The sequence below is a fragment of the Aspergillus karnatakaensis genome, assembly GCF_047715665.1.
Source record: "Aspergillus karnatakaensis strain CBS 102800 unplaced genomic scaffold BJY04scaffold_27, whole genome shotgun sequence".
Lineage (NCBI taxonomy): Eukaryota > Fungi > Ascomycota > Eurotiomycetes > Eurotiales > Aspergillaceae > Aspergillus > Aspergillus karnatakaensis.
The window spans coordinates 136,228-159,975 of record NW_027395739.1 but is presented as its reverse complement, the minus strand read 5'-3'; the positions used below and the strand labels follow the sequence as shown (position 1 = coordinate 159,975).

Below are 23,748 nucleotides of genomic sequence, written 5' to 3'. Positions count from 1 at the left end.
GCAGTGTAATCGAATAGAATATCCATATCTGACCCGTAGAGATAAACAGACCCGAGCCTTCAGCTCAAAACTCCAGAGCCGCGCCCGATATACTCTGTCAGAATAAGCAGCGAGCGTGCTCGCCGTACATATTATCCAAGAAATGCCATCGTAACTGTAGGTACCCATACACAATAACACGCCAGTATCTGGGTATACCGACATTATATCCAATGCAAAATAACAAAGTCAAAGTCTGTAGTAAACGCCCTTTTGAAAATCGAATTATGCTATGCCTCAATGCCAACAAAGCGAAGACACGCTTAGCGTTGTTGCCCGTTGCGCTGCAGCTGTTGTCCAATTCGGAGAGCTTCAGTCCCGTCATCGGTCATGGCCTCTTTGAACCATGGATGCTTGAGCGCGTCTTTGGCCGTGATGCGCTGTTTTGGATCGTAGACGAAGATGCGTTGTAATAAGTCTAGGAACAGTCGATAGAACTTGCTGTTTGTGGGCATAAACTCCTAGGTTGATTAGCTAACGAAGGAATTTGTCAAGTGTGGAGACATACCGTGAGCTGCTTCATTGCCCTCACATATTTCCGCGAGGCCCGTGTTGTTTCTTCGTTGGGGTAATCGAGCTTGTTACGGTTGAAATACCTGAAAAGTCAGCGGCAGTCGAAGTGTTAAACTCAAATTACTTACTTGGCGGCCTGATTCTGGTTTCCATTCCGTCCACCCTGCATTACCTGACGCACAAGTTTGATGTCGATACGTTCCCCAATGACAGCTTCCATCATCGCAAGATGCTCAAGATTGTCATGGGTCTGGAAGAGAGCGTCACCGGTAAAGAACTCGACAAGGATGCAGCCAATACTCCAGATATCGCAGGGGAAACTCCAGCCAAGGTTTAGAATGATCTCAGGCGCTCTGTAATGTCGGGTGGAGACAACAGAGGAATGGTATTCATCGTCGAACGTGGCAGATCCAAAGTCAATCAAGCGGATCTCACTGTCGAGTAAGACGCGTCGTTGGCGGGCATTTCGGGAGATGGCATGAGAGGATGAAGGAATCGTCCGGTTATAGGTGAAGGTTTGGTACTGGTTTTTGACAAGGAGGATGTTTTCGGGTTTTAGGTCAGTATGGATGAGATTGAGGTCATGAAGGACTGCAGTGAACATGATCAGTAAGGAATGAAAGACTAGACATCGATGGGCACTCACAGGCCACGCTAGTAAAGAGTTGCCGAGCAAAGTTCTGAATCTGACTGCTGGGAAACGGGACGAACCCGTTGCCTTTGAGGAAGTCAAAGACGCTCTGCCCTAGCAGATCCGTGACAATGCAAATGTGATTTCGGAAGTCGAAGCAGTCCCTCAGGTGAATGCACTTGTTTCGGTTGTTCTTGTCATTAGACGCAAGAGTTGATAGAACTCGCAACTCTATCCGTGAAGCGTCCCGGTACTTTTGGATGGAGCGAATTATTTTGACGGCAACTCGCGACTTGCGTTGCTTGTCGTACGCTTCGACCACCTTTCCGAAGGTGCCTTGGCCTAATAATTTAATTATTGAGTCTAGGAAGCATTAGTAAGAGCGACCGAGCGCGTGGGATGGCTCGAGGCGCTTACAGCGATCTGTCAATGGAGTATTGGGATTGACAATGTAATGGCCATCATCGTCGTCGAACTTCTCGCCCCTAGCTGCAACATACTGTACCAAGGTTAGAAGGCAGCCATGAGAAAATAGCATCAGCACTCACAGAACGGATCACGGGAACAGGCACGTCTTTCGCTTTGATGGGTGGCTTAGGAGGGGGTATGTAGCTCAAGAAAGCATCGGTGACCGTCTCCTGCTCCCGCTTCTTTTGCTCATCTCGAACAGACTTTCGGGTTGTGACTCGCTTTCGTTTCTGGCCAACGTTGGCATCCTCATAATAGGCACCGTCCCTTGCACCAGAACTTCCCTGTGAGATCGACGTGGGGGCGGTGGTATGTAATGATGCTGTGCGGTCTGTCGAAAGGGAGCCTCCAGACGATTCTTCCCCATACTGTTGAGGGTTTATGGAAAAGGACGGTCGATCATAGTAGCCTAGATCATACGCAGACTCGATGCCGGTGCGCCGTCTCTTACCGGCTGGCTGTGGCAGAGTGCCATTCGGAGCCGGCAAGGTCGACGAGGTCGCGAAATTGTGCGACGCGGCGACAGATTGATCGGGAGGAGGCGTATCATCAATGACAATTACCTCTTTTGGTAAACCATTCTTATAGAACTCGGTCCAATCCGGCTTTTTCCGCTTTCCGTTCTGAGTGGCAGTGGGCTTCGGAGCCTGTGACATGGCTACTGTATTTGTAGGAGTGGAGGCCGCGGCGACTGTCTGTGGAGACTGGGTATAAGGGATGGTCGCAGCGGCAGGAGGGACGGTGTAGGGATAGACTGGAGGATTTAGGTGCGGAGCGGACGTGGTCGGATACGTTGGGTTTGGCAGGTATGGTTGGTGGTGATGAGGGAATCCGTAATGTTGCTGATGATGCGTAGGATGTGTCGCGGTGGCAGTAGAGGGCGTAGACATGATTCTTCAGAGAAACCGTCCGGTCGTACGAGCGGCGGACGGTGGGAGAGAAGAACGGCAGTAGTGGAGGAGGGAGAATGGAAGAAACAAGAGGTCGTCCGGCGTCACTGGGTGGTCAACCGTCGTCCTCAATGAACACGGGAGCCTCGACACGCTTGGCCGAGAAGCCGGGGATTCTCGCGAATATCCCAGGATCTGGATCTCTGGGGGTGGGGGCTCTCACAGTTGATTTAGCTTAATGGGAGGGGCTGCGAGAAGGCAGTAGATGAGGTTATGAGCCAGAAGATATGACAAGAAAGGAGGGAAGAAAGTGAGAGAGAGAGGCGTGGGGATTGACGGCGAGGCGGTCGGTCGGGGCAAGAAAGCGTGCGCTCCGTACAGTAAGAATGGCCCCTACATGGCACTTCCTGCGCGGCTTTTTCTTACTTTGTTGGGGAGTCTGACTGGACCAGCGAGTGAAGAAAGCAGCCAGCTAAAAATTCAGAACAAAATGAAACGGAGGGGTGGTCAAAAAGGGCGATTCTTTCAACAACGCTGGAGTGCAACGAGGCGAGACGGGATCGCGAGAATCTAGCATACGAAGAACGCTGGCCGCCGCACCAAAGATACCAGCAAATTATTGGGCTAGCTTTCGACAATAATAAAACACGTTCCTCTGCGCCTGCCAGGGCTTGGTAACTAATGATTCTAGTGAGCCCCGTTGAGAGGGCTTGGTCGAGAGGAATGTTATGATATCTACACTAATTCCTATGAACCTTCCTTCTTCTCCCATTCGCCTTGTTGCTCCGGCCTGTGGGCGCCGGGAAACAACATTAACAAATGCTAATTCCGAGTATTGCTGGTACTAGTCGTATGGCCTGGAGTACACTTGAGACATAGACTGAGAATAAGTAGTGGACCATGACCTCGAGACCGTGAGCAGAGGCGGAATAATAATATTCGTAGTCCTCATTGTCGGAGTCTACCTAACTGGCCGATGTCAACTCTTCCGGAGAAGGCCCGCAGGGCTCATCTCCCAGCCGGCTCACGGGATTCACAGAAATGGTGGCTTTGGCCTTTGCGAAATACTCTTTTCGTTTCTCGCTTATCCAGAAACCATGCCCGGAGTTCCTCCTCCCGATGGCTAAGTGGCTCAATGGTATAGGCTAGGGAGTCCTTTCGTGGTTGGTAGAGACCACGGGCGATCGCAGCACCTACGCTCGAGGTGCATTTCGCTCGCCGAAGAGGCCGCATGTCATGCGTTCTCGAAGCCATAGGAGTAGTTTAGCATTGCGACAGAGCGGGAGTTGTGATTTGTAGAAACGGCCCTAACCTCCATCTAATTTAAGTCTGGTCAGTCTGGGCGATGGAGCCGTTGCGAAGAATGGATTGATTTAAATGATTGGATTGACGCGCTGTGGGAACCCCTCCGCTTTTGTTGTCCTTGCCCCCCTCTGACATCATCCTCCACGTTCATTCTGTCTTCAACGTGTTCATGAGTGGCAATTGAAGCGTCATCAGGGTGTTCTTAGCCTGGTTCACAGCCATGTTGATCGTGTTTCTGCATGTCTGAAATGCGAGGAGGAGAAGAAAGCGCAGGCGGTTGGAGACAGAGAGTGCCTTGCAGAGAGATCAAAGCAGCTTGGGCGTCAGAGCCCTAACCATCTTCGTGCTAGTATAGTCACGTGATACAAGCCCCCTGATCTACAGAGTATGGACGCTCTTGATCCCAGTACTATGGGTAAGGTTTATACACTGTCTGAAAGCTTCTATGTATCTGGCTATGTCGGCGTAGAACGGATTCGTAAAGAGTTTATTTGATTACGTTGTAACGGTAGCAAGTAAGCCGGTCCTGAGTCTGAGAAGCGAGGCCCTTGCGGACTTCCATGCGAGTAATTAAACCATGGTAGACGGTGAAAAAGGCGGAAAAGGCGGAAGAAAGCCTGGAGAAATGCATTGAAATCCAAGTTCGCCCTCACGAACAGCGAAGACATGCAAGTGGAAGAAACAGATTAAAAGACGCATAAATTCTTGGTAACCCCTGACGATATACCGCAAACGCCAAAACCACGGTCCTGCGCAGTGCTCATGCGGAACTGAAAGAAAGGTTCCCTGCTGAAGAAGATGAAGGGACTCTTTTGAATGTACTTGATGATTGCCGAGAAGAAAATCCGTCATCAATCTGCTTTATCCTCTTTTAGGTCTTTTGAATATGCCTTTTGAATATGTCTGGATGCTCTGCCGTCGAGTTCCAACATGAAAAGAATATCTCGGACCTGTATGCCAGCGCCCTTCTCCTTATCTTCCCGCCAGGATCCTAGCCGTTTTGTCGGAACAGTTGCGGGCTCTCCAGGACATGCTGTTTTCTCCGTAGTAGCAGTCGGTGTGGGCGGAGCAGGGCGTGTTGGCGTTGAAAACCCACTTCCAGCAGCCGGCCCACGCTGGAGCCAGGAATATGTCTTCTTTTTTCCGAACATGCCTCCCGACATCATAGTTTGCGTGGCCATCCGCGCTGTTTCCACAGATTGCTGGTGTTGCTGTGCTTCATTCGCTTTCGCGTCTTGCAGTTTCTTGGCTTCTTTCTTTGAGAGCCCCTTCTTGTCGAGGACGGGAGCTCTCTCGCCTATGGGAGTTGAAGCGCCAGAACCAGGCACATCCACAGGCTCCGGCCTCGGCGTTCCGCTTTCCCCCAGGATGGCACTTGCGCTGCGCTTCGCACGTTTCGCAGCCCGAATTTCTTCGTAAGAAGCATCTTTATCCACTAATAAACGGCACTTCTCTGTGAGTGATCTGGTGGTCGCTTGTGTATCTGAATGAGGCCCTATGTATCTCGTTAGTGACCGACTTCATTTTAAGAACACAAGAGAATTCTACTTTTCAGAGACGGAGTTTGAGGGACATCCCCATCTCCATTCAAGGTATCACTTGCTGAGGCTAAATCTTTCCATTCAAGCGGAACCAGTCCATGGGAGTGCGCACGCCTGCTTTTTGCGAGCGAAGAAGAATAATCGATCACGGTTCGTAGTCGTTCTTCGCACGATATGGACATTAGGTTCAGGATATCTACTAACGGTGCACCTTCCTGATTCAGGATTGTCTGGCCAGTGCGAACGACAGATGAGCCGTCCGGGCCAGTAACCTCGATGGGTTGTGGACGACCAGGTACTGGGTGAAATAATCCTTCCGCGGGTATGCGAACTCCCAGCTCAAATCCACGTCTTTGCAGCCGCTGCTCCAATACTTTGGTCAACAGGAAAGGTTCTTGTAGATGATACTGTGCGCGTCTAGCTGCCTCGGTGTCTTCACGAGTCGGCTCATTGGGATCTTTGAACGGGGCGGGAGGTTGTGTTGAGGGTTCGGTGTAGAAGGAGTCTTGGGTTCCCGGAGGCTTGTAGGGTGAAACTTCGCTAAAACTCGGAGTTGCGGAGCCGGTTCCGGTAGTCGATGCTTGTGATGCGAATGACGTATTCAGCGGCGCCGCGGGGGGTTGAGGTTGCTGGAGAGACAGCGGTGGTTGTGGACGAGGGGGTTGGGCTTGCACGCCAGGGCCGGAGTAACTGCTTGTAAGAAATGCCTCCTCTTCTCTCACATCAATCCCAGATGAGGCCAGAACATCCGTCAGCTCTGCTGCATCTGTGGCCTTTTCAACGGGCGGTCGAGAAGGAGGGCCCATGGTGCCTGGTGGAGGGGGAGGTGGCGTTTGTGTTATCCCATTTGTGTTGGCTCCGTTCACCGCAAAGGTCTGATTTTGTGGTAGTTGCAAGGTCCCAAAGCTCGGCGAAGCGTAAGGTGATTGAGAGGACTGAGGGTGAGGAGAGAGACGCTGTCGCTTGTTCGGTGGTGGAATACCTCCGTTGACTGGCGATGGAGCGGGCGAAGGAGAGGAACCCGGAGGAGAGAAAGACTGGGAGAACTGTTGGGGTTGTGTTTGCGCCATGATAACTGTGGCCTTCGGTCCTTGATAAGACCCTAGGTGAGAGCGTGATAATGTTGGTTCGAGGATTGCTAGCTATCAATGCTTCGCGCGTGCGTTGAAGAGTAAAGCGGACTGCTGAAAACCGCCGCCGCCGCCACCTGTAACCATCTCAAGACATCGGATCCAGCTCCAAGTCGCGGTAGATTGTTGTGGTAAGCAATAGCAGTAGTGAAAAGCGGCTAGGCGATGAAGACCAGGTGTTGCTTGGGATGCTGTCGGCTGTCGCGGACGGAAAGGGAGCTCTGAGGTTTTCGCGATGGACAGCCGGCCGTACCTCGGTCACGTGGTGCGGTTAGGTAAGACCAGCTCTCCATCTTAGAAGAAACCTCCTTCAGCTTGCCTTGAAAAGCAGTCTAACAAACGACACGGTTAATCAATCGTCAATGCTTATTTGTTTGATCTCTCTTTGGCAAGTCGTTTGACTAGGCTTTGATTGGCCCCGAAAAGCGCTTACATATTACCGCGACCGCATGTCATGGCCCTGAACTTCGGCGCAAACTGAGACGCTTTACTAACTGCTTCATCAAGGCATTGCCCTGCTGCTGAACGGCCTGCCTGTAGCTATTGCCGTGGACCTTATTGTCGCCCCTTTGAAAATATCTTCACACTCGTACCTTACGTGTACGTGTCTCAAAATGGCAGCAAAGCGAAAGGCGTCGGCGTTGAACGCCGTCGACGACGAGCCTGTTGATCCTTCGGATGAGCTGGCGTTCTACTGCCTAGGTGGTGGTAACGAAGTCGGACGGTCATGTCATATCATACAGTACAAGGGAAAGACTGTTATGGTGTGTTTTCCCTCATAGTCTCTCGGTGGCCATGCTGATCGAAACCTCATAGCTCGATGCCGGTATGCATCCTGCAAAAGAGGGCTTTTCCGCCCTCCCTTTCTTTGACGAATTCGACTTGAGCACGGTGGACATTCTCTTGATTAGCCAGTACGTCGGACACCTAGTTTCCTTGTCGCTCATCTTCCCTCTCATTGCGGGGATACTTGGATGCCAAAGGGTGCTGCGGCAACATCTCGCGGGTGATGGCGTCTCGAAATCATTGTTCTTCAACGGTGGAATAGCCCCTCTGGCCATCCAGTCCCAGCCTTTCTCCTCATGTACACAAAAAAGCGCAATACAACTCAATCCATTTTGTATTCCGTTTCAATCCTCTGTATCTGTATTTCCCATAGCATGGATTTGGATTTCTCCATCTTGTTTTGGCCCTTCCCGCCGATAAATGGCTGATAGATTGTTCTGCCGCATCACAGCTTCCACGTCGATCACTCGTCAGCGCTTCCCTACGTTCTCAGCAAAACGAATTTCAAGGGCCGTGTCTTTATGACGCATGCCACGAAAGCTATTTACAAATGGTTGATTCAAGACAACGTGCGAGTCAACAACACAGCATCTTCGTCAGACCAAAGGACTACCCTATACACGGAACATGATCACTTGTCGACGCTACCACTGATCGAGACCATCGACTTCAACACAACGCACACCATAAACAGCATTCGCATCACCCCATTTCCTGCCGGTCATGTCCTCGGTGCGGCCATGTTCCTGGTGTCCATCGCGGGATTGAATATTCTCTTTACCGGGGACTACTCCCGTGAAGAAGATCGCCATCTCATCCCAGCTGCTGTTCCTCGCGGGGTGAAAATAGACGTCCTCATCACAGAATCTACGTTCGGAATCTCGTCAAACCCGCCAAGACTCGAGCGCGAAGCGGCCTTGATGAAGTCTATAACTGGCGTCTTAAACCGCGGAGGTCGAGTCCTGATGCCCGTCTTTGCTCTCGGTCGTGCGCAGGAGCTCTTGCTGATTCTGGACGAATACTGGGAAACACATCCTGAACTACAGAAGATTCCAATTTACTACATCGGGAACACCGCTCGAAGATGCATGGTTGTATATCAAACATACATTGGAGCTATGAACGACAACATCAAAAGGCTCTTCCGTCAGCGCATGGCAGAAGCCGAAGCCAGTGGTGACAAGAGCGTTAGTGCTGGGCCTTGGGACTTCAGATTTGTTCGAAGTTTACGAAGTCTCGAGAGATTCGACGATGTTGGAGGCTGTGTCATGCTAGCGTCTCCGGGTATGTTGCAGACAGGTACCAGTAGAGAACTACTGGAGCGTTGGGCTCCGAATGAACGTAACGGCGTTGTTATGACAGGCTACAGTGTGGAAGGCACAATGGCAAAACAGCTACTTAACGAACCAGATCAGATCCACGCTGTGATGTCAAGAGCAGCCACTGGAATGAGCAGAACTCGCATGAACGGCAACGATGAGGAGCAAAAGATTATGATCCCGAGACGATGCACAGTCGACGAGATTTCCTTCGCCGCTCACGTCGACGGCGTCGAAAACCGCACTTTCATAGAAGAAGTAGCAGCTCCTGTCGTGGTATGTGTTCCCTCAGCACTGCGGGATCCATCTCTAACATCAACAGATCCTCGTTCACGGCGAAAAACACCAAATGATGCGTTTGAAATCCAAACTGCTCAGTTTAAATGCCGAAAAGACGACAAAAGTTAAGGTCTACACCCCAGCCAACTGCGACGAAGTTCGAATTCCCTTTCGAAAAGATAAAATTGCCAAGGTCGTTGGCAAATTAGCACAGACGACACCGCCCACGGAGCAAGAAGAAGGGCCTCTTATGGCCGGAGTTCTCGTTCAGAACGGGTTCGACCTCTCGCTCATGGCCCCGGATGATCTTCGGGAATACGCTGGTTTAGCAACCACTACAATCACCTGCAAACAGCACATCACACTGAGCTCGGCGAGTATGGATTTAATCAAATGGGCACTGGAGGGTACCTTTGGTGCTATCGAAGAAATCAGGACGGGCCACGAGTTGAAGAAGGAAGAGGAACAAGCCAATGGAGAGAAGCATCGGCTGAAAGAGGAAGCTGCCGACGAAGAAATTCCTATGGAAGAATCCCAAACATACCTCGTAATGGGCAGTGTCATTATCAGATACCACCCCCGAACACGTGAGGTAGAGCTCCAGTGGGAAGGAAACATGATGAATGACGGCGTAGCCGACGCAGTCATGGCTGTTCTTCTCACCGTGGAAAGCAGTCCGGCTTCCTTGAAACGTACGTCGCCGCCACCTTCCTGCACCCTTCGAAAACCAAAATTTACTGACCAAAACTCTAGAATCCGCCAAAAACAAACACCACCACCATCACCACCATACCGACGACAACACCACCCTCGACCTCCTGAATCCGCACGCCGCCCAAGACGCCGAAGAACGCTTTACCCGCCTCCTTATGATGCTCGAGGCCCAGTTCGGCTCCGACATCGCCCCAATCGAGCGTCCGCGTCTCCACTCCGCCGCCACGACTTCTAGCGCCACAAATGGAACCGCAAATCCCGAACCAGACTCTGACCAAACACCCTCAGAATCCGAAGAAGAAACGCCTGACGAAGCAACGATCGCGAAACTTGAAATGGCAGAACTCGCTCGTCTACAGGCCCTTGGCATCCCAGTCCCAGGGTTAGAAATCAAGGTTGATAAGCATGTTGCGAGAGTCTGGCTGGAGGACTTGGAGGTTGAGTGCGCGAATGCCGTTTTGAGGGATCGCGTGCGAGTTGTGATTGAGCGCGCTGTTGAGATCGTGGCGAGTATGTGGTCTGGTGCTGGGCCGTCGGTGTCGGGGGGTAAGGCAGTGAATGAAGGGGGGAAGGAGTATGAGACGGAAGATACTGGGAAAGGGGCCTCGAAGGGCTTGGAACTTGGGGCTACGGCTTAGACTTGTGTTATGTACGATATACGGTTCATTTATGTTGTTATAAGGTTGCTAGTTGTAGGTATCCAACGTCAAGACCTACCCAATGTCTTATAATCATCATCTCGGACACAGTAAATCGTAGGCACATTCCCCTTAACCAGGCTCTAGACCTGGGCGAAAACCTCCTCAAGGACTCTTGCAGTCGTTTCCACAATGATGTCAATTTCCTCCTTGGTAACATTATAAGGAGGCGCCAGAATGACATGATCACCGCGGACTCCATCAACCGTCCCTGATGAGGCATATAGTGATATCCCATACTCTGGCTTCAAACCAGACTCCTGGAGACGGAATGCAATCGCAGCTTCTGGCTCGAAAGGCTCTTTTGTAGCTTTGTCCTTGACGAACTCGAGCTGCAGACATAGTCAGCACCTATATGTATGATCTCCTATGTGGAGACAAGAGAAATACTTACCCCCCAAAACAGCCCCTTTCCCCTAATATCCCCAACATACTTACTCTCTACCAGCGTATCCTTCAGCCTCTCTTCCAAGTAATCTCCCATCCGTTTGACATTTTCCAACAATTCCTCCTCCTTGATGACCTTCTGCACGGCCAGTGCCGCTGCACAAGAAACTGGATGTCCCTGATACGTCTGGCCATGCCGAAATGCACCAGTTCCCTTATCAATAGTCCGCACAATATTATCCGAGATCAGCAGACCCGAGACAGGTGCATATCCACCGCCCAGCGCCTTGCCGATTGTCTGCAAATCAGGAACGACGTCTTCCTGCTCCCAGGCGTGAAGTGTTCCGCAGCGTCCCATACCACTCATGACCTCGTCGAGGATGAAGAGGGCGCCGTACTTCTTGCAGACAGCTTTCATGGCGGGAAAGTAGCCCGGAACGGCGGGTACACAGCCTAGCGCCTTTCCATAGGTATCGCGTTAGCGTCTAGCACAAATTGGCTCAGGAGAAGTGAGAGATTATACTTACTGCTCCAACGACAGGCTCTGCGATAAATGCACAGACGGTATCAGGACCCACGCGCTGAAATTCAGCATCTAGTTCGTCGGCCAGTCGCGTGACGTACGCAGAGTCCGGCTCGCCATCTTTCTTCCCTCGGTAGGCGTAGCATGGTGATACGTGGGAGGTATTTTGCGATAGAAGAGGCTCGAAAGGTTGGCGACGGAGAACGTGGCCTCCGGCCCCCAGGGCACCAAGTGTGATGCCGTGATAGGAGGGCTTACGTGCGATAAAGCGTGTTCGTTGAGGCTGCGGGGTAGGAAGCTCGAGGAAGTATTGGCGGGAGAGCTTTAGTGCCGCTTCGATGGCTTCAGAGCCTACCTCGACAGCATTAGCGTGTACTCTCAAACAGAAGGATCGAAAAAAACCAACCAGAACTAACAACATAAACCTTCGACAACTTTCCTCCTGTCGAGTCAACAAGGAAAGTGGCAAGCTCTTCAGAGACATCTGTCCCGAAGAATGCAGTATGGCAGTACTCAACCTGCTGTAGCTGGTCGAAAATGGCCTGGCTTATCTTCTCGTTGCCGTGGCCTAAACAGGAAACTGCCGCTCCGCCTGTCGAATCAAGGAACTTGGTTCCGTCCTCGAGATAGAGGTAACTGCCGTTTCCACCGACTGCTTTCTTGGGCACGAAGCGGGTGGTTCGGTGGAGAACGGCGCTGGTCATTGCTGGATCCGTTTGCTGGATTTTTGTTGGTAATGGTGGGTTATGATGCGGGCTGGATGCTAATTGAGGGCTGGCAAAATGTAGTCGCAATACGAAGAAGGGATAATTAGAGAAGTTGTATAGAAAGTTGGAGTAACTGCTCTTTATCTGTACCTGGGCCGGGGGGCCCTGACTCGAGTCACTGACCCACAGACGACAGACACAAGTGGAGTAAAGCATACATCGGCATGCCGGTCCAGAAGCCGAGAATTTGATTGGTACAAACTGCCGGGGAGCCGATCTCGTATCTGGAGTCCCCGCACTGAGCCCGAGAGCATCGTTGGACAATGGACGGTGAATTTGAAATGATCAAGCCACGCCACTGCAATCGCATGCGGGGCCCGGGCTTCATCCTCGCTGCCATGATGGAAGGCTACAGGTACATAGAAAACCCTGGTCTCATCCGAAATTGAGCGATATACCCCGACACTCAAATAAACAAGTGCTTATGTGTGTAGCTCGTTGTTGTGTGCTATACTCTGGTTCTTGACCTGGCGGGCTAGCTTATTCCCCGGATGGAAGTTTTAACCTTAAAAAAAAATGGTATACCCATATTTATTATAAGAGACCAGCTGGGTCCATCATTTCGGATAAATAGCGCGAGGACTCGTCGGTTTTACAACAGTTTCTTTGCAACAATCTACTAGACGGTGGGTAGTTATACGAGTAAGAAAGAAAAAAGAAAAAAGCACGGCGCCGACACTCCGTATAGCGGCGCTTCAGAGTGCGGTGTCCGTGGTCGGGACCGGCGGGTGTGCCTCCCGCCGACCGGAACATTTCTGATGCGAACAAAATCTACGCTTGATGGTTAGGGTATCAACAGGCTCTGCAAACTCGAAGCCCAATGCCTTATTGCTTCCATACTCCGTAATAGCCATATAGATAGCCTAAATTGATCATTATTCAGCTGACACCCCACATTTTCGACCGTCGCGACCGTCCCCTTTCACCTCCAGCAACAGGCGTCGTGAATAAGCAGACATAACCTGGGCTTTCCTAGCACCGAATACCGAGACAGCTGACGAATGGATCTCGTACTGCTATCACCACTGACCAGTCTCGTAACTTTGAAGGTTGGGTTGCACGAGACAAATCCACATACTTCGGGGGTCGGAAGGTGACGGCCCCGATTAGCGTCATGGACTCAATTAACCGACATGCGCAATACCGAGCCTCGAATGTATAAGAGCAGGGTCAGAGACTGCAAGATCAGTCCTGTACACCAATTACCGATTGCAAACACAGATTCATCGAACAAGCGAAAGTCTCAATCCATCCCATTTCACAATGAGTCCCAGGAAGATCGTCGTCTTCGGCCCAACAGGAGGCGTTGGTTCTGCTGTTATTCCCGTCGTTCACTCATATGGTCACAAAGTCTTTCTCGCAATGCGTGATCCCTCGAAATTGATTCCCGGTCTGAGTGTAGCCGAAGAACAAAGCTCTGATCGCTATGAGAGAATTCAAGCCGACCTCAACAAACCCGATACCGTGCGTGCTGCTGTTTCTAAGACCGGTGCCACTCATGCCTTCCTCTACGCGGCTCTCGGGACTACACCCGACCATATGCGTGGCACTGCTGAGGCGCTCAAGGCGGCAGGAATCGAGTTTGTCGTTCTACTGAGCTCCTCCGCCATCCATGGCGATGCCCGCGCCGTCGAGCCAAGTGACTATGTTGCATACGAGCATGCACAGGTCGAGATTTCACTAGAGGATGTGTTCGGACCAAGAGGCTATGTCACCGTTCGGCCTGCTTTCTTTTCTAGCAACACACTTTGGTGGCAGAAGCAGATTGTGGAGGACGGGGAAGTCAGATGGGCCTTCCCTGAGCTCAATTTTGACCTCATCTCTCCCGACGATATCGGTGCCGTATGCGGAACGATCCTCGCGGGCGCCGTTGAAGGCAAGCAGGAGAAGGTGATTGATCTCGCTGGACCAGAGACTGATCTGTCTGTCGCTGGTGTTATTGAGACCATTGCCAAAGTGATCAACAAGCCAATCAAGGTCACAAAAATCACCCCAGAGGAAAATGTACAAGTGATGGCCGAGAAGAGCGGTTTGGGCGAGGGATTGGCGAAAGTGTTGACGGGGAACTTTGCCAGGGCCAGCGAGAACCAGGAGCTTCTCTCTGGGCACCTGACGCCAGAAATGAGATCGAACATCGAGAAGTATCTCAAGCGCCCAGCGCAAAGGTTCTCTGAGTGGGCGGAGCACCACAAGGACTTGTTTCAGTAAAATGTACTCAACAAATCTGGTTAGTCATTGCGAATCACATCGATCGGTAACTTACCCGAGAAGTATGGGGTCACTAGAGTATTTGAGTGGAAAATATACCCTACTAAGCTCAGCGCGTAGAGTTACTTGTGGGAGAATTTCATGGCCAGAAAATGGACACCGCTGCTGGTCCAAGCCGCCCTGTCTGCGGGGAAGCTGCTAGTGTGTGCTGAACTTCACCCCTCATTATCTTCCCATCAAGGCAATATCTCAATAGTAAGGTATCCCCCTTGTCTTTCTGGCTCTGATCACGTTGTGGAAACCAGTGGACGTCCCCTTTCAGAACTCTCAGCCTCTACCCACTCTCCCTACAACAGATGAAATCAGTGCCTGCACCAATATCTTGTGGGCCATCAAGATTGTGGCGCTTAACGATGATATTGTTGTCAAGTATGGCAACTTTGTAAACACCTGGGAAGGCCAGGCTTTGGTCTACCTTGAACGACATGTCCCCGAAGTCCCAGCCCCCCGGCTGTACGTAATGTATCATGATGGGGATCAACTTTTCTTAATAATGCAACGCGCACCCGGAGTGCAGCTGGATTCCATTTGGCCGTCATTGGCTCCCTCCGAGAAGGATGGCATTATCGCCAAACTTCAATCAATATTCGACGCAATGCGAAAGACCCAGTGCCCATGGCCCGACTTTTTCGAGGCCTGGACGGGGGCGGAGTACATCACTACCTATTCTATAGCCAACATGGCGATAAGAAATTTCTAGGGTCTTTCTCCGCCGAACCTGCCTTCACTGCGGCCCTTGTCGGTAATTACAGAGCCTTGGGAGAATGCCGGCTGGTTTCCTGGCTACTGGGAATTCTTTTGTGCGTCTTGGCCCCTGATTTTCCAATGGGATGAAGATTGGTCCTGGCGAGTTCAAGAGTTTGTTCAAGTATGGCCTGCCGAGATGGCCGTAATGCAACTTATTGACAGGGATCTAGGCTGTTGAACTCCTGGAGACTAGTATGTGCCACTCGTCCCCTCTGTGACCGCGGGGAGAGACGTCTTCATAGAAGTCAACCATAGGTAGATATAAAGGATCCGCTTTGATGAACGTCTCTCAGAATCATCATCCAGTGATCCACACACAAACACGCGGGTGAAAGTCGAGCTTATTGTTGTTAACCTTACTTAGTTCAGAAGACGCCAAGCTGCCTTTGCTCTCTCGGCCGATTTATTCGTGTAAAAGCTGCTCTGTAATTGGTCGAACTGGACGGAGGAGTCATGAGCTCGCCATCGCGGATCCCCTATTGCTCATCAACTACACCCACCGAGGGTCCTTTAGCAATGACGGAGCTTGCAATTTATTGGCTTCGGATTGGCTTCAGCCTTGGAAAATGCCACTCTTCCATGTGCGATCAGCTTCTGCTAACCACCACCATGACCCAGACCCCCACGGCAGGGGTCTCTGCCTTTCGCAGCCCTCATCGCGTGAACCGCTGCCGTGATGATGTGCTTTGCGCTATCTGCAGCGCCGTTGATTGCTTTAAATCTACCTTCCGGGCTCCGATGCGCCATGGTTAAGGTCAGCAATTCTTTCAGCTTCGACTGTCTGGTCAACAAACTCACTGTGAAAGCACTGCGCTCAGACGAACAATGGCGGACGTGAAAGAGGTCAAGGGATCGGGAACTCCTCCGACTGGGGAAAAACACGACGGCTCTCCGACAAAAAGTGATGTTGACGAATTTGGCGATATCAATGAGAAAGCGCTATTACGCAAACTCGACTTCAAGCTGCTCCCCCCGCTGACCATCTTGTACCTTTTGTCTTTCCTCGACCGAAGCAACGGTGTGAATCTTGATCTTTGAGTTGAGAGAGACTATGCTAATACTTGTGGCTTATAGTCGGCAATGCTCGCTTGGAAGGCTTGACGGACGATATTGGCATGTGTAAGAATCACAATCTCGAGTACTACAGGCGATCGTTGACGCCATAATCAATAGCTGGAAACCAGTATCTGACCGGTTTGACGCTGTACTTTGTCGGTTACGTTATTTTCGAAGTTCCTTGCAATATCGTCTTGAAGAAGACGACCCCTAGGATATGGCTGCCTACGCTCACTCTAGCCTGGGGTATTGTCGCAACACTCCTTGGCGTGGTGCACAATTATGCCGGATACTTGACCTCACGAACGGGTATGTCGAAGTCTTGTTCCGTCTGACAAACACCGCTGACAGTTTTGCCTGTTGGTTACAGCTCTCGGTATCGCCGAAAGTGGTCTCTTCCCTGGAGTTGTCTTTTATCTCTCGATGTGGTACAAGCGCAATGAACAGCATTACCGAGTTGCTTTGTTCTTCAGTGCAGCATCGCTTGCTGGTGCTTTTGGTGGAATTCTTGCTTGGGTGGGTGGCCCGAAGTGAACCACACGACAGCACAATATATTGACTTCATCTCAGGGAATTGCCCACATGGATGGTGTAGGCAACTATGAGGGATGGCGTTGGATCTTTATCCTCGTATGCAGCACATAGTTATCTAGCCAAGCTCACGTACTGACCTGCCATAGGAAGGTTTGCTCACGGTTGTTGTGGCCCTCCTTGCCTATTTCTGGGTCTACAATTATCCCTCTACCGCAGAATTCTTGTCCGACAAGGAACGGAGCTTCATCCACTTCCGCTTGAAGCACGACAGTGATGCGACACGCGAGGAAAAGTTTTCCTGGGGGGCGGTTACCGATGCTATTAAGGATCCCAAGGTCTGGCTATATGGGCTCGGGTTCCACACAATGTCACTTCCACTTTATACTCTCTCTCTATTCTTGGTAAGAAGCTCTTGAACCAACTCTTTGAGACGTTATCTCTGACCGCCAATGAAGCCCAGCATTATTAGGGCACTTGGATACAGCGCTGCTAGGGCCCAGCTTCTCACCGTGCCTCCCTATGCATTGGGATTCATCACGACAATTACTGTAGCTATTCTATCTGAGCGCACCCGTCGACGGGCTCCATTCATCATGGGATCCTCAGCATTCGCCTGTATCGGATACATCATTCTCATCACAGGCAAACAGCCTGGTGTGCAGTATACTGGCACATTTTTCTGCTGTGCAGGCATTTATCCCGCCGTGGCCATTGTCCTCTCATGGCCTGCCAACAATGTCTCTGCTCAGACAAAGAGAGCCATCGCAAACGCCATGCAAATCTCTATTGGTAATCTCGGAGCCGTCCTCGGAACGCAACTGTATCGAACAGAGACAGAGCCGCGATATTATCTTGGTCATGGGTTTGCATTGGGATATCTTGTGGCGAATATCATTGTGGTATTCATCTTGTGGCAGGTCCTTAACAGAGAGAATGCCAAAAAGGCCGAGATCAGAGAACACGAGGGCTTGCAGGCGTTGATGGGTGATGTCGGCGATGACTTCCAGGGAGACAAGGATCCTCGATGGATTTTCCAGACATGAGAGTAAGACCTACTTTAGCGTTAGCTGCCGGTGTCCTTGGAATCATAGACATAGAACCTAGCTATGTGTTATTTTTAGGTATTGGGTATCTGCAGCTGCAGAGAAGGAATCAAAGAGAACTTAGAACAGCTTAACGAATAACAACCATGGATATGCAAGAATCTAAGAGAACTTAGAGAAGGCGACAAAGAAGGATGAAGAACAAAGAGAACCTCAACTTGGTTGGACTGGGATGACTCGGGCCAGTCCCAATCAGGAAAGGCTCTGCACGGCCGAGCCTCTAGCATCTCAAGTACGAGTAAATTCCCTCCTCCATCAACATGGACACCATCATCTCCTTTTATCTCACCCCTCTGCATCATCATGGGCTCCGCAGATCCTCAGTCGGAAATTCCAGTCCTAGGAAACAATGATTCTCAATACGTCCGTACTCACAAGTACACGAAGCGACTCGCAAATCCTGACTATCCGCATATCAGTTATAATGGCTACACCCCACCCTTGAGGAAGCCCATGGACCAACACTCACATCGCTTTGCAGAAGGAGAATTTGTCAGTTCCGGATTCTTTCAGCGCGTGGATCCTCGTGACTTTGATTTGCCGCACGGAGAGGTCGAATGGTCGTATAGTCTACGCCGAACAGCGCAACGAATCTTACCATTTCTCTATCTTGGACCGTGGAGCTGTCTGGCAAACCGAAAATGGCTCAAAGATGAGGGTATCACCCTTCTGTTTGGGGTTCGAGACCAACGGTTGGCGCGAATGCGAGCGGTTTCGGGACAGAAAGCCGCCGCGGAGGTGGGGATCCAGGCCGATTCTTTCGACATCACGAGCAACCAAGACCTCATTGCCAGACTGCCACAAGCAATACGACACATTAATGACCATCTCAGCTCCAACGAAGCAAATTTATTGCGCGACTCGTTGGTTCCCAAGAAAATCCTCGTTTTCTGCGAAACGGGAAACGGCTTATCGGCTCTTGTCGTGATAGCGTACTTGATGGTTATGCTCGATATGAATTTGCCTGAAGCGATAAATTTCCTCCATGGACAGCGCTTTTGCATCGATTTAGAAGAGAGTGTGAAGCCTCTGCTGGGTGCGTTCCAGGGGATCTTGGAAGCAAAACGGGATGTCGAAGCTGCGAGGAGGTCTACTGCCGTGCACACGAACCTTGGTCCCCCGACGTTGAGTCTATCCAAAAAGCGAAGCTTTGCAGACCGGGCAGAGGATGGCTACATGGAGGATTCGACTACTGAGAGAAAACCTTCAGCACCATTTCAAGACCGTTGGGAATGATGTGTTGCAGGCTTGATCGTTTTCTGATGGCGTTATTTTGGCGATGCTTTTCAATCCTTCTGTCTTTGTACCTATTACCTTTATTGTTCTTAGCAGAAGATGCTGGCTCACCCTTCTAGGCTTATGGTCTTGACAAAGATCTTGACGATGACGGGAATTTCGTGGATTTTCAGGGTAGCAATAGAAGAATTTGCAGATTTGAAAACTCCATCTTGTTTATTCCATGTTATTATCTTTCCTAAACAGGCAGTCCTCTGGTTTCACTAATCCCCTCAACCTGTGGAAGCATACAGTGACTATGCAGTCTCGCTTCGTGCGATCATCCCCTAATTGCCTCCTTCCATACGCACTCACACATACAACAACTCACTCGAAATTCACTGCGATCCTTTACTCCTCCTCATGGTAAAATGTATGAACCCCTCGACAGATCTATTTCTATCCCCTACTCACTCAACACTCTCGTTTGCTTTTGCACTCATCTCTTCTGGCTCTCTCGTAATCTTAACATGCTATCTGCCTATTCCTCCTGAAGCCAAAGCAAGCCATAGCCAAGCTACGCAAGCACCATGAGCGAGCGAGGGACGATGCAACTCCGAAAGACTGTGCGTCCCCCTCAACGCCTCGAGCAAGACTCCCTCTACGCTCCTTCATCTCGCCAGATGCTCCGTCGAGAGAAGAAGGCCACTACTCAAAATCCCCGGTACATCGAGTACGATCCGAAGCTACCTCCCGCTGCCTTCCCTACACTAGATAGACCCCATGAGCCAGTTCCTGAAACACAGAACGGTGAACGTGGTGCTCAGCAGAGTGGTGGCGGTGACTGTCACGAAGACATACCCAGTACAGCCAAGCGGAGCGACAAGGGGACAAGCCTTGAGAGTCTATCCATCCTAACGAAGACTCCCCTGCCTCAGAATGGAGACTTTCAGCACTCTTTCTTGAGCAGAATTTCAGCTGATCAGTTGGAGAATCTCAAAGCGAGCAACGGGAGATTCAATCCAATCTGGATGAACAACATGGCCAAGATGGCGGCTACAAGACAAAATGATCTTGTGTTGGAGGATATGGAGGATAGTGATCTGGACGAGGTTATGGGAGGGACAGAGGTAAGTATCCTTCGCCAATCATTTTGTTGTTCTCTTTGTCTCAAGTATGCTAACATCCCTCAGTCGTCTTCAGTAAAAATCAGGAGACCGACCTGGGCCGATCTCACACCCCGAATGCAGGCCGAGATATTCATTAACCTCCTCCAAGACCATGATTGCCCCAAAGTCTGCCGTATGCTCGGGTTAACCGTCGAGGAACACGGGGAAATCCAGGAGCTATTAGACTACCGCCAGAGGCAAAACAAACTCGAAGACCAATCGCTCCAGTCTATGCGGGCAAGGCAACTTAGAGAACTCCTCAAGATCGACAATAGCTCTAAAAGGCAACATACACCGCACCAGCTTGTTTTCCGCAAAATCACGCGCCAGACATTCCGAAAGCTACAAGATCGAATTGATACAGATGCCGACTTCTTCTGCTGCCAGAGCTCCGAGCTTGACGACGCAAGAGCATTCCTCTGCATACGCAGAATGGATCCGAAGTTTGCTGGTAGCTGGGGAAGCAGCACCGTTATTGTTCCGGAGTTTCAAGGGGATGGAGAGAAAGAAGATGTGGAAGAACTCCTACAAACGGTCGGTGCGAACGGTCGATTTTGTCTTAGCTCTGCCTCTCTCTTGGCCACCAGTCTAACAGCCACCGAAGCGTTCACGGCTCCTACGGTCACTACATCCACGACCACCAACCCTAAGCCCAGGGAAGTCAACACAACGCAAGAAGAGTTCTTCAACTGGCTCGGCATCGGCAACATACCAGCCAACACAAAACTAGAGTACTTCCAATGCACCGGGGGAAGCGTACCAACCGCCCCCTCGAACTGGCTCACCCTCCTCTACAAGAAAACAATCAACCCCGAAGAAAGACGCCTCGCGAAGAGAAAAGTAGAAGACTTGAAGCTCATCCAGTACCAAGATAGAAACGCAAGAACTATCGACCCAGCCGTGCTTCGCCTTCCGCAACTGTCTCTGTCTGAGTATCGCTGCGGCCAGGACCGTGCCCTAAAGAAACGACGGCCAAACTACCCGAGCAAGGCTTCGAAGAGGGCAGATCCGGGGTTGACTCTCGATCTGTCTTCGCTCAAGATAAACACCAACAGAAGCAATTTTATAAAATGCCTCCATGAGCCGACCATTGAAATCTGCAATTTTTTCGAAGATGCCTTGGCCCCCGAGACTGCAGTGCTGAACGAACAACTTGTTGAATCCACAATCATTGAAAAGAAACAGTCACCAAGCCGAGACGCTACTCTTCCCGGTCTTGTCAAGACATCTACATTCATCAGGTTATCACCTTCGCCACCTCTTCAAGCTACTGCCGAGTCGTCCTCTTCGTCTCCGGAGAAAAATGGTTTCGAGTTTGACGATCTTGTCTCTACGAGCACAGTTCCTACTACGCCTTCTGTCAAATCTGCTTCTCCGAGTGAGACTTTTGAGACAGACCTTAATGGGACTGACACGGGTTGTGAGAGCGCACTTCTTGCTAGGTCTGTGGTAATCGAGGCTCAAGCTGAGCGGACTGGTGATATTTGTGCGGGAAATGAGGAAGATAGCGAAAGCAGAGGAGAATGTGATGAAGATGGAGATGAGATAATGCCTGACGACGAGATGGTGCTTCTTCCTACGAGCTTGGGGCACCACTAAGTGGATGTACTTCTCATAGTATGCTTGCGCTTGGGTTTACATTGAAGAGACGTGAGACTGTCTATAGAGAATTGATGTTATTTAGTTACTACCTAGGCAATAATTTACTGCTGTCTCGTGGCAATTAATCAAAACTAGAGCAGACATTTAATCCAGAGACTCAGCACCTCAGTAGCCCAGAATGAGCACATATACGTCGAGCCTCTCCATCAGGTTGGGCTCTGGTCTCTTGTGTTGTTTACAGAGTTCTTGTATGTATCATATCACATCCATTTTCTGTACCTTTGATGTTATGTCTCATTCTGACAGTTTATCGGGACGCCAATTGAGGCGACTATGTTATGCTTCCAAGGCTGTTGGCGTGAGTCAACAAACACATAGTCTGATAATATTTCACCTCACGACTTATCAGCTTCCAAATCTTTCGTCACCATTTGTACCGTGCCACCATCTGGTATGTCGATTCAGGAAGTGGAGGCTGCGGGCTTCCCAACAACAGTAGATAACAAATCTTCTTGCTCACCAGAATAAAGTCGTTGGCCTGTTGATAATTTGGGTGTGGAAACCATGAGGCAACGAGTTTGCGCCATTGGAGTGGAGTCAACGGTCTAATATTCACCACGTCCAGGGATGCGGGCTTACTACAACTAGTAGATTCTACTACCGTTCAGACTGAACATGCTCTAATTCACTTATGAATGGAAGGGAACCATCAACTAGACTGAATGTACTGGCAAGTCCACCACGTCGACCAACTACTTGAGTAGCAGTGTAGAAGTTTTTGAAGCAGGGGTTTCATTAAGAATAGAATCTATAAGTATAAGAGGTGCTAATACATACATGATTGAAGACTCTTGCAACAATCCAAAAACAGAACCGTCAACCAGTTTTGCTAAGATATACAGTAGTTGTAAACGCTTGCGACAATCCAAAACAAAAACCCTCAAACAGCTTTGCTAAAACATACAGTGGTCGAAACGCTTGCAACAATCCAAAACAGAACCCTCAAACAGTTTTCCAAATGCACCATCAATACTTTTTCAAATAACCCATCAATACACAGTCTCTCGCATCTTGTAGTACATGATGAGCTGTCGCGTCTGCTCATCCGGATTCCTCATCAAGGTGAAGAGCCGACCGTCACTGGCGATCATCTTCCTTAGCTCAACACATGTAACAATCACAGCTTTCTGGTGGCCGAGGCCATCCTTCTTCAGCGCCCGGGCGCTCAACTCCGCGATACTTTCAGTAGTATCATCAGGAAGTGACATCTTCCTTTCGTTCAGACGGCCGACGATTCTGCCCAGAACGTCCATGCCGTGTAAGAACAACCGGAATTCGGTGTCGGAGTCTTTGAAGTCAATGACTTTGACGATGGTATAAGCCAGCTCGACTAGCTCGGCTTCCGCAAGAATGTCATCGATGAGATTTCCGATGACCTCACTCAAATGAGGCGCAGCCTCACAGACCTTGTCGGCCTTGAGTAGCGCCACGATTGTATTGGGGTAGTAACCGGCAAAGTGACTCTTTGCACGATCAAACATGAACTGCACCGTACAGAGGACCTGCGTCTTCAAGTCCCAAGCCGGGCTAGCCGGCTTCTGTGCTTCTTCCTGCGGCACAGGCGCCTGCAACTCGTCAAGAAGGACCTTGAGCGTGTGATCAAACTGTTCAACATCGTCAAAAATGTTGCCATGGAAGTCGATCAATGCCTGGAGCTTTCGGTATCCTAGGATGTCCATCTTCTTCGTTCGGACCTGCTCGATTCCTTTGGCAAGCATTGCACGTGCCAAGATAGGATCCTGCGACCTAGGACTGATCTTTCTTCGTTTAGGAGGGGTTTCAATCCTCGTCCAACGACTGCTATACTCTCGCCAGGGTCCAGTCGACACGCCAGCTGGCTTGATGGCCGGGGCAGGCGAGCCAAGGGGTGATACATTACGCGCCGCAAATCGCGCTTCAACAGACGGTGCAAGAGAATGGTCAACTGGTAACGTCTCAGGAACTCCACCCTGTTCTCCAACAGACGCTTTAATAGGCGATACACCTGGATGCTCAGCCGGCAAC

General features: G+C 50.5%; 9 protein-coding genes across 9 annotated transcripts; 5 read left to right on the top strand and 4 right to left on the bottom strand.

The window, feature by feature from the left end:
* Window positions 1-164: 164 nt before the first annotated feature.
* On the bottom strand, window positions 165-2,676 carry BJY04DRAFT_68000 (putative protein kinase (Lkh1)). The gene is made up of 6 exons (XM_073720846.1): window positions 1,732-2,676; window positions 1,601-1,682; window positions 1,199-1,546; window positions 681-1,143; window positions 548-635; window positions 165-500 (listed from the first exon to the last, which is right to left on the bottom strand). The coding sequence occupies exons 1-6, from the start codon at window positions 2,539-2,541 to the stop codon at window positions 303-305; spliced, it is 1,989 nt and encodes a 662-aa protein (XP_073570713.1). The 5' UTR covers window positions 2,542-2,676; the 3' UTR covers window positions 165-302.
* Window positions 2,677-4,605: 1,929 nt separating this feature from the next.
* Window positions 4,606-6,716, bottom strand: BJY04DRAFT_67984 (uncharacterized protein). The gene is made up of 2 exons (XM_073720845.1): window positions 5,395-6,716; window positions 4,606-5,341 (listed from the first exon to the last, which is right to left on the bottom strand). Exons 1-2 carry the CDS (start codon window positions 6,455-6,457, stop codon window positions 4,698-4,700), a joined length of 1,707 nt encoding a protein of 568 aa, XP_073570712.1. The 5' UTR covers window positions 6,458-6,716; the 3' UTR covers window positions 4,606-4,697.
* A 674-nt stretch (window positions 6,717-7,390) lies between these two features.
* Window positions 7,391-10,684, top strand: ysh1 (cleavage polyadenylation factor subunit YSH1). Its single transcript, XM_073711494.1, has 4 exons — window positions 7,391-7,431; window positions 7,755-8,898; window positions 8,945-9,593; window positions 9,655-10,684. The coding sequence occupies exons 2-4, from the start codon at window positions 7,825-7,827 to the stop codon at window positions 10,251-10,253; spliced, it is 2,322 nt and encodes a 773-aa protein (XP_073570711.1). The 5' UTR covers window positions 7,391-7,431; window positions 7,755-7,824; the 3' UTR covers window positions 10,254-10,684.
* BJY04DRAFT_228066 (aminotransferase, class III) lies at window positions 10,325-11,927 on the bottom strand (the record flags this gene model as incomplete). The annotated part of the gene is made up of 4 exons (XM_073718756.1): window positions 10,325-10,645; window positions 10,708-11,160; window positions 11,228-11,574; window positions 11,630-11,927. The coding sequence occupies 4 exons, from the start codon at window positions 11,925-11,927 to the stop codon at window positions 10,397-10,399; spliced, it is 1,347 nt and encodes a 448-aa protein (XP_073570710.1). The 3' UTR covers window positions 10,325-10,396.
* An 886-nt stretch (window positions 11,928-12,813) lies between these two features.
* BJY04DRAFT_190328 (NmrA-like family protein) lies at window positions 12,814-14,242 on the top strand. The gene has a single exon (XM_073711493.1). The coding sequence runs from the start codon at window positions 13,254-13,256 to the stop codon at window positions 14,196-14,198; it is 945 nt and encodes a 314-aa protein (XP_073570709.1). The 5' UTR covers window positions 12,814-13,253; the 3' UTR covers window positions 14,199-14,242.
* Window positions 14,243-15,830: 1,588 nt separating this feature from the next.
* On the top strand, window positions 15,831-17,797 carry BJY04DRAFT_228064 (allantoate permease family MFS transporter; the record flags this gene model as incomplete). The annotated part of the gene is made up of 7 exons (XM_073718755.1): window positions 15,831-16,023; window positions 16,080-16,124; window positions 16,179-16,370; window positions 16,432-16,577; window positions 16,632-16,691; window positions 16,742-16,996; window positions 17,051-17,797. 7 exons carry the CDS (start codon window positions 15,831-15,833, stop codon window positions 17,636-17,638), a joined length of 1,479 nt encoding a protein of 492 aa, XP_073570708.1. The 3' UTR covers window positions 17,639-17,797.
* A 78-nt stretch (window positions 17,798-17,875) lies between these two features.
* Window positions 17,876-19,182, top strand: BJY04DRAFT_190316 (dual specificity protein phosphatase family protein). Its single transcript, XM_073711492.1, has one exon. The coding sequence runs from the start codon at window positions 18,002-18,004 to the stop codon at window positions 18,932-18,934; it is 933 nt and encodes a 310-aa protein (XP_073570707.1). The 5' UTR covers window positions 17,876-18,001; the 3' UTR covers window positions 18,935-19,182.
* Window positions 19,183-19,503: 321 nt separating this feature from the next.
* Window positions 19,504-21,681, top strand: BJY04DRAFT_218731 (uncharacterized protein; the record flags this gene model as incomplete). Its single annotated transcript, XM_073716381.1, has 2 exons — window positions 19,504-20,043; window positions 20,107-21,681. The coding sequence occupies 2 exons, from the start codon at window positions 19,504-19,506 to the stop codon at window positions 21,679-21,681; spliced, it is 2,115 nt and encodes a 704-aa protein (XP_073570706.1).
* A 778-nt stretch (window positions 21,682-22,459) lies between these two features.
* On the bottom strand, window positions 22,460-23,748 carry BJY04DRAFT_190315 (uncharacterized protein). The gene has a single exon (XM_073711491.1). It carries the CDS (start codon window positions 23,460-23,462, stop codon window positions 22,734-22,736), a length of 729 nt encoding a protein of 242 aa, XP_073570705.1. The 5' UTR covers window positions 23,463-23,748; the 3' UTR covers window positions 22,460-22,733.